The sequence below is a fragment of the Oncorhynchus gorbuscha genome, linkage group LG17 (genome assembly GCF_021184085.1).
Source record: "Oncorhynchus gorbuscha isolate QuinsamMale2020 ecotype Even-year linkage group LG17, OgorEven_v1.0, whole genome shotgun sequence".
NCBI lineage: Eukaryota > Metazoa > Chordata > Actinopteri > Salmoniformes > Salmonidae > Oncorhynchus > Oncorhynchus gorbuscha.
In genome coordinates this window covers 16,351,270-16,365,597 of record NC_060189.1, presented here as the reverse complement: position 1 = coordinate 16,365,597, position 14,328 = coordinate 16,351,270, and the positions used below count along the sequence as shown (strand labels likewise).

The following is a 14,328-nucleotide window of genomic DNA, read 5'->3' as shown; positions in this document are numbered from 1 at the left end:
ATAGCTAACTCGTAAACGTGACATGGTTACACTGCAATTTGTGTCGCAACCTCAAACTGATAAAGTGACTAAATATGCAAGCTTATAACAATAACAAAGTCTACGAATGAACGTCTTGTGCATAATGCCAAAAAAATCCAAGCCCCCCCCCCGCCCTCCAAAAAACCCCAAAGCAAATCTTCACCTTCAATTGGAATAATCGTCGATCTGCACTGCTCTTTGCCGCTGTTTCTTCCAGTGACAATACACGAGCACGTCGCTAGCTCTCGGTCTTCTCTCTCGCTGCTGCACGCAACCCATGAAATAATCTGTTCCCCGGACGCGCGCTTTGAGCTAGACCACCAGTGTATGCAACGTTATCATCGACCAATTGATTTGTGTTATATATCAGATAAATCCCAATATAATTCACACCGTGTCCAGTTATATATATATATATATATATATACTGTGCATTCCTTCATGGTTGCGCAATAGTTTTGCCGACTGAGTAAACGTGAAAGTCCCCATCCCACTTTAACACTGATGTAAATAGTCACGTGAAGAGAACACAGAGGATAGTAATGATAAATCAAAGAGTTAACATTTATTTGAAGAAAATTATTCCATATAAAAACGTTGAACACATTGATCGGTGCAGTCCTTAAATATAAAATCAACTAAACACATGCAACTTCATGTAAAAAACATACTGCAGGCAACCAAAACACACCATGCATGAAATGTAGATTTAGATCATGGTCAGGATCAATTCAGGAAGTTCAACTGACTTCCTGAATAAAAAATGTACACATAAAATGTTATTGGACCACATTCCAGTGACAATCCACCAGGGTTTAAACTCAGTGAAATCCAGCTCATTCTAATGAGTAGCCTACACTAGTTTATCCCTCCAAAGTGGTCGACACTAGTTACCACAAAGTCATACACCCAACTCATTTCTACAATTAAAGTCTTAAAATGTAATTTTAAACCTAACCTTAGCCCTGAACTTAACCACACTGCTAACCTTAAATTAAAACCAAAAAGCTTGTTTTTGTAGCAAATTACAACTTTGTGGCTATGAAAGCTAGTGGACACCCACTAAAGTAGTAGTACTACAGTACAACATATGGCAGCCCTGGAGGAACAACATTCAGCTGGCCACGCATAGAAAACAACCTTGGTTGGGACAGGGTCAGTCACCTCCTTATATCAATATTGATTCACCCCTCAGATCGGGGGATTAGCGTTGTGTGCAAAGATTACGACCCGCTTGATTTAACCCAGCACCAGATTAACCGTTTCAGCACTAAACTGATCACTTCTGCCTGGTGTCGGGGAATGTGAGCCCATCCCAGCTACACCTGTATGACCTACATACTGGTGTCTACCTGACCACTCACGCACCCCGGCCCCCAGGGGCTGCTCTGCTGCATTGGGTTTCAGTCAAAATTTCAGTGTACGTCTCAGTACACTAAAGTGGTTCAGCTCTCCCTGTTCCCCTTCTTCTATATGCACCTGCAGGAGAAATAAAATTGGGAGAAAACTGCAATGTGGGAGATTTGTTTCTAGGAATTTGAGATGAACCCTCAGAGCCCCTCTCAGGCATTCTATTCCCATATCCCCACAGTATACATTCAAGCCAGGAAATAACAGAGTAGTAAACACTATGGAGTGCATCGAGGCCTGGTGCATCGAGGCCTGGTAGATCAGGCAGGTAGACATAATCAGGTTACAAAAACACAGATGACAATAAAACATCTTTGGATGAGATTGGTAGTTAAATACAAGAGTAGTCATAAAACAAACATCTTTGGCTTAGCTGAGAGTTAGTCGTTAAATTTAACGAGGTATATAACAGTGTGCTGCTGTTAAAAGGAGGAAATAACATGTGCAGAAAATGAAAAAAGCATGAAGCATGATAAATGCCAAATGTGATTAAATGCAATTATTTAAAATACTATAATGAAGATATTGATCCATAAATAATCTCTACACTACAGGCGTTTGTAATTTTGCATTTGTGAAATGTTGGCGGATCGAGGGGAGGACAGACATTCTGAGGCAGACACGGAGACAATGTCATCCAGCAGTCTAGCTAGCCTATCACGTTGAGGGAGAGGAGAGTCTTTGGTATGAATGGAGGTAAATGCACCAGGGAGGTTCTCTGAAGACGAAGAGGCTCAGTCACACCTTCGTCATCAAACACTGTTGACAAGAAAGCATGAGGAGAGATATTACTTCAGCTCAGTTGAAACATATCTTTAGTTGTGGCAGATCTGAAGGAAGCAGATTACATGTAAAACGGTAGCACTTCCGTTTACCATGCAGAAATAACCTCAAATTAAATGGTAATTACGCAGACCTATGAAGTACTTGTGTTTTGCAGGTTCACTAAAACAAGCACCATTAGGCACCGTGGTGCCCCCTAGAGCAGTGATGAGTAACTGATGGGGTGTGGGGGCCACAACAATCTGAACTCATCATTAGGGGCCACAGCGGCTTGTGAGTCTGCGTACCCACATCCATACCCACACATGCAGTCAACATTTCACTGAGGGGCCACCCCACCTTGCAAACAAAACATTTTAGCGACCCCCCTCTTGACAAGTTTTGAAGCTAATTTCCTGAAATTCTACACGTTTGGCCTTTGGACATACAGAAATTGTTGCAGTTTTAAATATGATATCTGAGTGAGAGTAACAAACAAAATCAATGAGGGCCCCCCGGTCGTTAATTTGACCACGATTAGTACAAGTTTAGATAGCTGGCGAGATTACATTTCTTTAGCTGACATGGGCTAATTGAGTGACTGTTAAATTGCACCTAGTGTATAATACTATTATTTTTATCCTGGGGGGATTGATCCAATTCTCAGACAACCCAAAGATGGCTAGATGTCCTTCCAGACTCCCTACACCTACCCAAGGACGTCAGAGTACAAAAATCAGTAAACCACATAACTGAGGAACTCAATTTAACCTTGCGCAATACCCTAGATGCAGTCGCACCCCTAAAAACAAAAACATTTGTCCTAAGAAATTAGCTCCCTGGTATACAGAAAATACCAGAGCTCTGAAGCTTCCAGAACATTGGAACAGAAATGGCGCCACATCAAACTGGAAGTCTTCCGACTAGCTTGGAAAGACAGTACCGTGCAGTATCGAAGAGCCCTCACTGCTGCTCAATCATCCTTATTTTCCAACTTATTTTCCTCAATTAAGAACAATCCTAAATATTTTTGATACTGTCGCAAAGCTTACTAAAAAGCAGCATTCCCCAAGAGAGCATGGCTTTCACTTCAGCTGTGATAAATTCATTAACTTCTTTGAGGAACAGATCATGATCATTAGAAAGCAAATTACGGACTCCTCTTTAAATCTGTGTATTCTTCCAAAGTTCAGTTGTCCTGAGTCTGCACAACTCTGCCAGCACCTAGGATCAAGGGAGACACTCAAGTGTTTTAGTACTATATCTCTTGACACAATGATGAAAATAATCATGGCCTCTAAACCTTGAAGCTGCATACTGGACTCTATTCCAACTTAACTACTGAAAGAGCTGCTTCCTGTGCTTGGCCCTCCTATGTTGAACATAATAAACATCTCTATCTATAGGATGTGTAGCAAACTCACTAAAAAAAGTGGCAGTTTTTTCTCTTGAAAAAGCCAAACCTTGACCCAGATTTTTTTTTTTTTTTAACTATCGGCCTGTATTGAATCTCCCATTCCTCTCAAATTTTTGGGAAAAAGCTGTTGCGCAGCAACTCACTGCCTTCCTGAAGACAAAATATGTATACAAACCGCTTTAGTCTGGTTTTAGACCCCATCATAGCACTGAGACTGCACTTGTGAAGGTGGTAAATTACCTTTTAATGGTGTCAGACCGAGGCTCTGCATCTGTCCTCGTGCTCCTAGACCTTAGTGCTGCTTTTGATACTATCGATCACCACATTCTTTTGGAGAGATTGGAAACGCAAATTGGTCTCCACGGACAAGTTCTGGCCTGGTTTAGATCTTATCTGTCGGAAAGATATCAGTTTATCCTCTGACAAATCAACTGTAAATTTCGGTGTTCCTCAAGGTTCCGTTTTAGGACCACGATTGTTTTCACTATATATTTTACCTCTTGGTGATGTCATTCGGAAACATAATGTTAACTTTCACTGCTATGCAGATGACACACAGCTGTACATTTCGATGAAACATGGTGAAGCCCCAAAATTGCCCTCGCTGGAAGCCTGTGTTTCAGACATAAGGAAGTGGATGGCTGAAAATGATCTACTTTTAAACTCGGACAAAACAGATATGCTTGTTCTTGGTCCCAAGAAACAAAGAGATCTTCTGTTGAATCTGACAATTAATCTTGATGGTTGTACAGTCATCGCAAATTAAATGGTGAAGGACCTCGGCGTTACTCTGGACCCTGATCTCTCTTTTGACGAACATATCAAGACTGTTTCAAGGACAGCTTTTTTCCACCTACGCAACATTTCAAAAATCAGAAACTTTCTGTCCAAAAATAATGCAGAAAAGTGAATCCATGCTTTCGTCACTTCTTGGTTTGACTACTACAATGCTCTACTTTCTGCCTACCCGGATAAAGCACCGAATAAACTTCAGTTAGTGCTAAACACGGCTGCTAGAATCTTGACTAGAACCAAAAAATTGATCATATTACTCCAGTGCTAGACTGGCTTCCTGTTAAGGCAAAGGCTGATTTCAAGGTTTTACTGCTAACCTACAAAGCTTGCTCCTATCTATCCTATCTTTCCGATTTGGTCCTGCCATATATACCTACACGTATGCTATGGTCACAAGACACAGGCCTCTTAACTGTCCCTAGAATTTCTAAGCAAACAGCTGGAGGCAGGGCTTTCTCCTATAGAGCTCAATTTTTATGGAATGGTCTGCCTACTCATGTGAGAGACGCAGACTCGGTCTCAACTTTTAAGTATTTACTGAAGACTCATCTCTTCAGTGGGTCATATGATTGTGTAGTCTGGCCCTGGAGTGTGAAGTTGAACGGAAAGGCACTGGAGCAACGAACCACCCTTGCTGTCTCTGCCTGGCCGGTTCCCCTCTCTCCACTGGGATTCTCTGCCTCTAACCCTATTATCGGGGCTGAGTCACTGGCGCTCTTCCATGCCGTCCCTAGGAGGGGTGCGCCAATTGAGTGGGTTGAGTCACTGACATGATCTTCCGGTCTGGGTTGGTGCCCCCCCTTGGGTTGTGCCGTGGCAGAGATCTTTGTGGGCTATAATCGGCCTTGTCTCAGGATGGTAAGTTGGTGGTTGAAGCTATCCCTCTAGTGGTGTGGGGGCTGTGCTTTGGCAAAGTGGGTGGGGTTATATCCTGCCTGGTTGTCCCTGTCTGGGGGTATCGTCGGACGGGCCCACAGTGTCTCCCGATCCCTTCTGTCTCAACCTCCAGTATTTATGCTGCAGTAGTTTATGTTTTTGGGGGGCTAGGATCAGTCTGTTATATCTGGAGTATTTCTCCTGTTTTATCCGGTGTCCTGTGTGACATTAAGTATGCGCTCTCTTATTCTTTCTCTCTCTCGGAGGACCGGAGCCATAGGACCATGCCTCAGGACTACCTGGCATGATGACTCCTTGCTGACCCCAGTCCACCTGGCCGTGCTGCTGTTCCAGTTTTAACTGTTCTGCCTGCAGCTATGGAACCCTGACCTGTTCACCGGACATGTTAACTGTCCCAGACTGCTGTTTTCAACTCTCTAGAGACAGCAGGAGTGGTAGAGATACTCTGAATGATCGGCTATGAAAAGCCAACTGACATTTACTCCTGAGTTGCAACCTCAACAACCACTGTGATTATTATTAGACCGTGCTGGTCATTATGAACTTTTGAACATCTTGGCCATGTTCTGTTATAATCTCCACCCAGCATGGCCAGAAGAGGACTGGCCACCCCTCATAGCCTGGTTCCGCTCTAGGTTTCTTCCTAGGTTCGGTCCTTTCTAGGGAGCTTTTCCTAGCCACCGTGCTTCTACACCTGCATTGCTTGCTGTTTGGGGTTTTAGTCTGGGTTTATGTACAGCACTTTGAGATATCAGCTGATGTAAGAAGGGCTTTATAAATACATTTAATTTGTTCCACAGGCCTACAAATAGTGGCCGTCGTTGCCCATCCCTGGCCTAGAGCAATGGGAAAGGAGAAGGGGCTAGAATCTGTTGGAAGGATCAAGCTACAGTGGACTGAACCCTCACCTCCCGGTCTGTGGCAGTCCTCTATGCGTAGTGTTGACCAATCAGGCTCCGGACCTGGAGTGAGTACTCTGGATCTGCCCTATTAGTTAGAGCCTCCTCCTCCAGCTGGCACAGAGAACAGAAACAGGAGAGATGGAGAAAGTAGTAAGTGAGTGAGTGAGTGAGTGAGTGAGTGAGTGAGTGAGTGAGTGAGTGAGTGAGTGAGTGAGTGAGTGAGTATTACCTGTTCTTTGAGGTATGTGTGAGAGCAGGGTCCTAGACCCCTCAGTACCAGTCCCACTACGAAGCACCAGATAGAAAGTCCTGTTTCCAGTCCAGCCAGAAGTACACATGGGAACCACAGAGACAGGGCAGTGTCCTGGAGAGAATGAAAGAGATATATACATACACGCACTGCCATTGGAAAGTATTCAGACCCCTTGACTTTTTCCACATTGTTACATTACAGCCTTATTCTAAAATTGATTAAATTGTTTTCCCCCCCTCATCAATCTACACACACAATACCCCATAATGACAAAGCAAAAACAGGTTTAGAAATGTTTGCAAATTTATTAATTACAAAAATACCTTATTTACATAAGTATTTGAGACCCTTTGCTATGAGACTCGAAATTGAACTTAGGTGCATCCTGTTTCCATCAATCATCCTTGAGATGTTTCTACAACTTGATTGGAGTTCATCTGTGGTAAATTCAATTGATGGACATGATTTGGAAAGGCACAAATGTGTCTATATAAAAGGTCCCACAGTTGACAGTGCATGTTAGAGCAAAAAGGTTGAAGGAATTGTCCATAGAGGTCAGACAGGATTGTGTCGAGGCACAGATCTGGGGAAGGGTACCAAAAAATGTTTTCAGCATTGAAGGTCCCCAAGAACACAGCGCCCTCCATCATTCTTAATTGGAAGAAGTTTTGAACCACCAAGACTCTTCCTAGAGCTGGACGCCCGGCCAAACTGAGCAGTCGGGGGTGAAGGGCATTGGTCCCTCTGACAGAGGTCTAGAGTTCCTCTGTGGAGATGGGAGAACCTTCCAGAATGACAACAAACTCTGCAGCACTCCACCAATCAGGCCTTTATGGTAGAGTGGCCAGACAGAAGCCACTCCTCAGTAAAAGGCACATGATAGCCTAACTGGAGCTCACCAAAAGGCACCTGAAGACTCTCAGACTACAAGATTCTCTGGTCTGACAAATCCAAGATTGAATTCTTTGGCCTGAACACAAAGTGTCACGTCTGGAGGAAACCTGGCACCATCCCTACGGTGAAGCATGGTGGTAGCAGCATCATGTCTGGAGGAAACCTGGCACCATCCCTACGGTGAAGCCTGGTGGTAGCAGCATCATGCAGCGGATATGTTGTTCAACGGCATGTATTGGGAGATTAGTCAGGATCGAGGGAAAGGTGAACGGAGCAAAGTACAGAGAGATCCTTGACGAAAACCTGCTCCAGAGCACTCAGGACCTCACTGGGGTGAAGGTTTTACCTTCCAACAGGACAACGACCCCTAAGCACACAGCCAAGACAACGCAGGAGTGGCTTCGGGACAAGTCTCTGAACGTGCTTGAGTGGCCCAGCCAGAGCCAGAACTTGAACCCTATCGAACATCTCTGGAGAGAACTGAAAATAGCTACACATCCAACCGGACAGAGCTTGAGAGCATATGCAGAGAAGAATGGGAGAAACTTCCCAAATACAGGTGTGCCAAGCTTGTAGCATCATACCCAATAAGACTCAAGGCTGTAATCACTGCCAATGATTCTTCAACAAAGTACTGAGTGAAGGGTCTGAATACTTATGCAAATGTGATATTTCAGTTTTTTATTAATTAGCACAAATTTCTAAAACCCTGTCATGGGGTATTGTGTGTAGATTGATGAGGAAAAAACTACTTAATTTTAGAATAAGGCTGTAACCTACCAAAATGTGGAAAAAGTCTAGGGGTCTGAATACTTTCCGAAGGCACTGTGTGTGTGTGTGTGTGTGTGTGTGTGTGTGTGTGTGTGTGTGTGTGTGTGTGTGTGTGTGTGTGTGTGTGTGTGTGTGTGTGTGTGTGTGTGTGTGTAGCAATAGTGAGGCTAATAGCCATATAGATTGAGAGAGAGACTTTATACATATGTATATTTTTGTGGTGTCAAAGGAGCATAGAGACAGAGCGAGAGAGAGATAGACTTACATAAATCCGTGTGGTGTCAAAGGGGCAGTCTGCGTTGACTGGCGAGCGGGCGTTGATTGGCAAGTCAGTGAAGTTGCAGCCCAACATGAGGCCCCTCCCCTCGTTGGCAATGGTGAGGCTAATAGCCAATAGGAGCCCGATGCCACAGGCTGCAGAGAGTAGGGCATTCAGGAAGGAACTAATCAGAAGACCTATGTGCTGGAGTTGGGGAATAGAAGGACAGGGAGAAAGAGAAAGCGAGGGAGAAAGAGGAGTCAAGTAGGTGGGGAACATTTTGATGAGAGGAGGTGAAGAGGTGACAGTTGCAGACTTAATTCCGGCGCCGGTACTTCCGGCGCCGACAGAGATGGCCGCCTCGCTTCGCGTTCCTAGGAAACTATGCAGTTTTTTGTTTGTTTACGTGTTATTTCTTACATTAGTACCCCAGGTCATCTTAGGTTTCATTACATACAATCGAGAAGAACTACTGACTATAAGATCAGCGTCAACTCACCATCAGTGCGACCAAGAATATGTTTTCCGCGACGCGGATCCTGTGTTCTGCCTTACAAACAGGACAACGGAATGGATCGCATGCAGCGACCCAAAAAAAGGACTCCAAAAAAGAGGAAAACGTAGCGGTCTTCTGGTCAGACTCCGGGCAAGGGCACATCGCGCACCACTCCCCAGCATTCTTCTTGCCAATGTCCAGTCTCTTGACAACAAGGTTGATGAAATCCGAGCAAGGGTAGCATTCCAGAGGGACATCAGAGACTACAACGTTCTCTGCTTCACGGAAACATGGCTTACTGGGAAGACGCTATCCGATGCGGTGCAGCCAACGGGTTTCTCCACGCATCGCGCCGACAGAAACAAACATCTTTCTGGTAAGAAGAGTGGCGGGGGCGTATGCCTCATGACTAACGGGACATGGTGTGATGAAGGAAACATACAGGAACTCAAATCCTTCTGTTCACCTGATTTAGAATTCCTCACAATCAAATGTAGACTGCATTATCTTCCAAGAGAATTCTCTTCGATTATAATCACAGCTGTATATATCCCCCCAAGCAGACACATCGATGGCTCTGAACGAACTTTATTTAACTCTTTGCAAACTGGAAACCATTTATCCGGAGGCTGCATTCATTGTAGCTGGGGATTTTAACAAAGCTAATCTGAAAACAAGACTCCCTAAATTTTATCAGCATATCGATTGCGCAACCAGGGGTGGTAAAACCTTGGATCATTGTTACTCTAACTTCCGCGACGCATATAAGGCCCTGCCCCACCCCCCTTTCGGAAAAGCTGACCACGACTCCATTTTGTTGATCCCGGCCTACAGGCAGAAACTAAAACAAGAGGCTCCCACGCTGAGTTCTGTCCAACGCTGGTCCGACCAAGCGGACTCCACACTCCAAGACTGCTTCCATCACGTGGACTGGGACATGTTTCGTATTGCGTCAGATAAAAATATTGACGAATACGCTGATTCGGTGTGCGAGTTCATTAGAACGTGCGTTGAAGATGTCGTTCCCATAGGAACGATAAAACATTCCCTAACCAGAAACCGTGGATTGATGGCAGCATTCGCGTGAAACTGACAGCGCGAACCACTGCTTTTAATCAGGGCAAGGTGTCTGGCAACATGACCGAATACAAACAGTGCAGCTATTCCCTCCGCAAGGCTATTAAACAAGCTAAGCGTCAGTACAGAGACAAAGTAGAATCTCAATTCAACGGCTCAGACACAAGAGGCATGTGGCAGGGTCTACAGTCAATCACGGACAACAAGAAGAAACCCAGCCCAGTCACGGACCAGGATGTCTTGCTCCCAGGCAGACTAAATAACTTTTTTGCCCGCTTTGAGGACAATACAGTGCCACTGACACGGCCTGCAACGAAAACATGCGGTCTCTCCTTCACTGCAGCCGAGGTGAGTAAGACATTTAAACGTGTTAACCCTCGCAGGGCTGCAGGCCCAGACGGCATCCCCAGCCGCGCCCTCAGAGCATGCGCAGACCAGCTGGCCGGTGTGTTTACGGACATATTCAATCAATCCCTATACCAGTCTGCTGTTCCCACATGCTTCAAGAGGGCCACCATTGTTCCTGTTCCCAAGAAAGCTAAGGTAACTGAGCTAAACGACTACCGCCCCGTAGCACTCACTTCCGTCATGAAGTGCTTTGAGAGACTAGTCAAGGACCATATCACCTCCACCCTACCTGACACCCTAGACCCACTCCAATTTGCTTACCGCCCAAATAGGTCCACAGACGATGCAATCTCAACCACACTGCACACTGCCCTAACCCACCTGGACAAGAGGAATACCTATGTGAGAATGCTGTTCATCGACTACAGCTCGGCATTCAACACCATAGTACCCTCCAAGCTCGTCATCAAGCTCGAGACCCTGGGTCTCGACCCCGCCCTGTGCAACTGGGTACTGGACTTCCTGACGGGCCGCCCCCAGGTGGTGAGGGTAGGCAACAACATCTCCTCCCCTCTGATCCTCAACACGGGGGCCCCACAAGGGTGCGTTCTGAGCCCTCTCCTGTACTCCCTATTCACCCACAACTGCGTGGCCACGCACGCCTCCAACTCAATCATCAAGTTTGCGGACGACACAACAGTGGTAGGCTTGATTACCAACAACGACGAGACGGCCTACAGGGAGGAGGTGAGGGCCCTCGGAGTGTGGTGTCAGGAAAATAACCTCACACTCAACGTCAACAAAACTAAGGAGATGATTGTGGACTTCAGGAAACAGCAGAGGGAACACCCCCCTATCCACATCGATGGAACAGTAGTGGAGAGGGTAGCAAGTTTTAAGTTCCTCGGCATACACATCACAGACAAACTGAATTGGTCCACTCACACTGACAGCGTCGTGAAGAAGGCGCAGCAGCGCCTCTTCAACCTCAGGAGGCTGAAGAAATTTGGCTTGTCACCAAAAGCACTCACAAACTTCTACAGATGCACAATCGAGAGCATCCTGGCGGGCTGGATCACCGCCTGGTACGGCAACTGCTCCGCCCTCAACCGTAAGGCTCTCCAGAGGATAGTGAGGTCTGCACAACGCATCACCGGGGGCAAACTACCTGCCCTCCAGGACAACTACACCACCCGATGTTACAGGAAGGCCATAAAGATCATCAAGGACATCAACCACCCGAGCCACTGCCTGTTCACCCCGCTATCATCCAGAAGGCGAGGTCAGTACAGGTGCATCAAAGCTGGGACCGAGAGACTGAAAAACAGCTTCTATCTCAAGGCCATCAGACTGTTAAACAGCCACCACTAACATTGAGTGGCTGCTGCCAACACACTGTCATTGACACTGACCCAACTCCAGCCACTTTAATAATGGGAATTGATGGGAAATGTAAATATATCACTAGCCACTTTAAACAATGTTACCTTATATAATGTTACTTACCCTACATTATTCATCTCATATGCATACGTATATACTGTACTCATCGACTGCATCCTTATGTAATACATGTATCACTAGCCACTTTAACTATGCCACTTTGTTTACTTTGTCTACATACTCATCTCATATGTATATACTGTACTCGATACCATCTACTGTATGCTGCTCTGTACCATCACTCATTCATATACCCTTATGTACATATTCTTTATCCCCTTACACTGTGTATAAGACAGTAGTTTTGGAATTGTTAGTTAGATTACTTGTTGGTTATCACTGCATTGTCGGAACTAGATGCACAAGCATTTCGCTACACTCGCATTAACATCTGCTAACCATGTGTATGTGACAAATAAAATTTGATTTGATTTGAATGGTGTTCATTGTATCTTACAAATTATATTTTCTTGTTATTGATGGTCTTACCAGCTTCCAAACTGACAGATTTCTTGACACCAATATGGCAATGATTCCTGTTGCAATGCTCTGAAAATGGAAACAGAACATTTCAGTTTCTGTCTATAACATCACGTTATTACTAATTGTTACTATCGTTATCTAGAATTGTCTGACTGACCAGCAGTCCGGAGGTGACGGAGATGATGTTGGCGGCGGTGAACTCGGTGGTGATCTGGTCGTTGGGTTTAGAGATGTGGCGCAGGATGCTGCCGTGGATGATGGCTCCCAGAATGAAGTTAATGTGACCCACCAGGATCAGAGTAAACCCCTTCTTCATCAGACGCCCCGGGCCCTTCTCCTTATCTGACAGATCAGCACACGGTCATCATTGTATGGTCATTGTTGTAAAGTAGGCTACCAGGGTTGGGGTCAATACCATTGATTCAGAAAGTTAAACTAATTCCAATTCCACATTGTCCTCATTGAAAAGCACTGAAGATAATTGTTATTTCAGTGTACTACTTGAATGGAAATAAGATTACAGTCGAGTGCACAGGAATCACCATAGAGAATGGCAGTTTAATCTCATTCTAGTTCTGTTTACCTATATAAAAGTAAGTAAGCCTCAACTTTGGTCTATTAGTTGGTAGAAACATTTATAACACTAAAGGTGTGGAATGTTGACTTATACAAACAATAGACTGATGGTTCTAATAGGCTCTACATGATCAAGCAAGATGGTACTAGTCATTAGTCGGATTTCGTTGGTAAACGTTTTGCAACTGTCTACTCCAAATGGAAAAGGTTTTGGTTTCTATTGCACAAATTCGTTCTGATTGCCATGTTTGCTTCCGTTTGGTTCTTAAACTGTCACTTGTTTCCGTTGCAAGACTTAATGAATACACCCCAGATTTACCTGGAAACCCAATACTGAATTGCATTGAATTCGAGTCAGGCAGAAATTAGCATGAACCAGGGAAGTTAACTCTCACGACCTCTTCAAGCCAGAATTTTGAATAAAAGTATATTTTAACATACTTTACCGGACCGTGCGGTTGGTAATTTTGGTGGTAGGAAATTGAGAATATATCCACAGGAAAGTATAATTCTATAACTTTTAAAAGCTATGGTAGAGCCGTTCAGATGAAGCATGTGCAGAACCATGTAAACGTGCACAAGCTCGGTAAATAGGCTATTTCATGCGTGTATTTTTTATGTTGTGAAACCTGAACTCACGACCGGCGCTTTGAAAAGTTGATGTAATTACACTCGTGTGGAGATATCGTCTCACATTCCTACCGCCAACAGGACCAACCGGTAAAGTACGTTAAAATGTACTTTTACTCAAAATTCTTGTTTGTAGCGGTGGTGAGAGGAAACTTTCCCGATTCAAACGCTAATTTCTGCCTGACGTAGAATTAAATTCAATGTAACTCAAAGTCGAGTGTACAGGCAAACCCCATAGAAGCATCTGAAACACTGAATCAACAGTGTCCCTTATTGGACTCCCCAGTCCTCACCAAATGTTTAGCTAATTTACTGTTAAAAGCATCATTGGTGGATCATCGGTTTACTTTCGAAATACGCAAACGAACACCTGTGCAACCTAGACATAATGGTTGCCTCGCTAAAGTTAACACAATAAGTTGCTTCCACCACTAAAATATAAGCTATTTAAAGTTAACTTACCGAAACCACACATATCGTTGCCGTATATTACGCAAGATTGTTTCTAAGAGTTAAACAAAACGGATAATTATTTTTGTTTTCATGAAGCAGTTCCTCGCACTTTCCGAGTCGGTGACGTCACGGGCTTCACCTGTCGAGCGGAAGTTGGGCGTTCATTTTTGTTCTTCTTCATTTGGGGTTTTCAACAGTGTGCAACTGCAGCACGTAATTCGGGGCGTTCCTGCATGTGGGCGTTCCTGCGTTTGCGAAAGACAGTGCCTAAAAAAATACGCTATTACTATTGATCTCTATGTTAAGGGAATTACTGCTGGTGTTGTGTAGTGACCTACATGTTATGCCGAGAGAGAATAGTTATGGTGTCTTTTTGTAGGCACAAACCCCTCCATGGCTCGTTGGACAAAGTCTATGGGGAAATGAATGGCGTTTTTGTTG

At 44.6% G+C, this 14,328-nt stretch overlaps 2 protein-coding genes across 4 annotated transcripts in view; both read right to left on the bottom strand.

Moving 5' to 3' along the window:
* Window positions 1-265, bottom strand: part of LOC124002285 (frizzled-3-like) — a 47,155-nt gene extending 46,890 nt beyond the window's left edge. For all 3 annotated transcript variants that reach the window (XM_046309659.1, XM_046309660.1, XM_046309661.1), the window contains exon 1: window positions 185-265. The gene's annotated coding sequence lies outside the window, so the exon portion shown is untranslated. The remainder of the gene's footprint in view (window positions 1-184) is intronic.
* A 299-nt stretch (window positions 266-564) lies between these two features.
* On the bottom strand, window positions 565-14,050 carry LOC124001735 (keratinocyte-associated protein 3-like). Its single transcript, XM_046308759.1, has 7 exons — window positions 13,897-14,050; window positions 12,386-12,570; window positions 12,235-12,294; window positions 8,388-8,585; window positions 6,434-6,568; window positions 6,211-6,315; window positions 565-2,190 (listed from the first exon to the last, which is right to left on the bottom strand). Exons 1-6 carry the CDS (start codon window positions 13,907-13,909, stop codon window positions 6,232-6,234), a joined length of 675 nt encoding a protein of 224 aa, XP_046164715.1. The 5' UTR covers window positions 13,910-14,050; the 3' UTR covers window positions 565-2,190; window positions 6,211-6,231.
* Window positions 14,051-14,328: the final 278 nt, after the last annotated feature.

What these genes read in the sequence shown, in the direction of transcription:
- LOC124001735 (XM_046308759.1), bottom strand. An exon ending in CCGTCACCTCCGGACTGCTG is followed by an intron (nt 12,295 to 12,385) that starts GTCAGTCAGACA and finishes TTCCATTTTCAG; the next exon opens with AGCATTGCAACAGGAATCAT. An exon ending in ACACATACCTCAAAGAACAG is followed by an intron (nt 6,316 to 6,433) that starts GTAATACTCACT and finishes TCTCTGTGCCAG; the next exon opens with CTGGAGGAGGAGGCTCTAAC.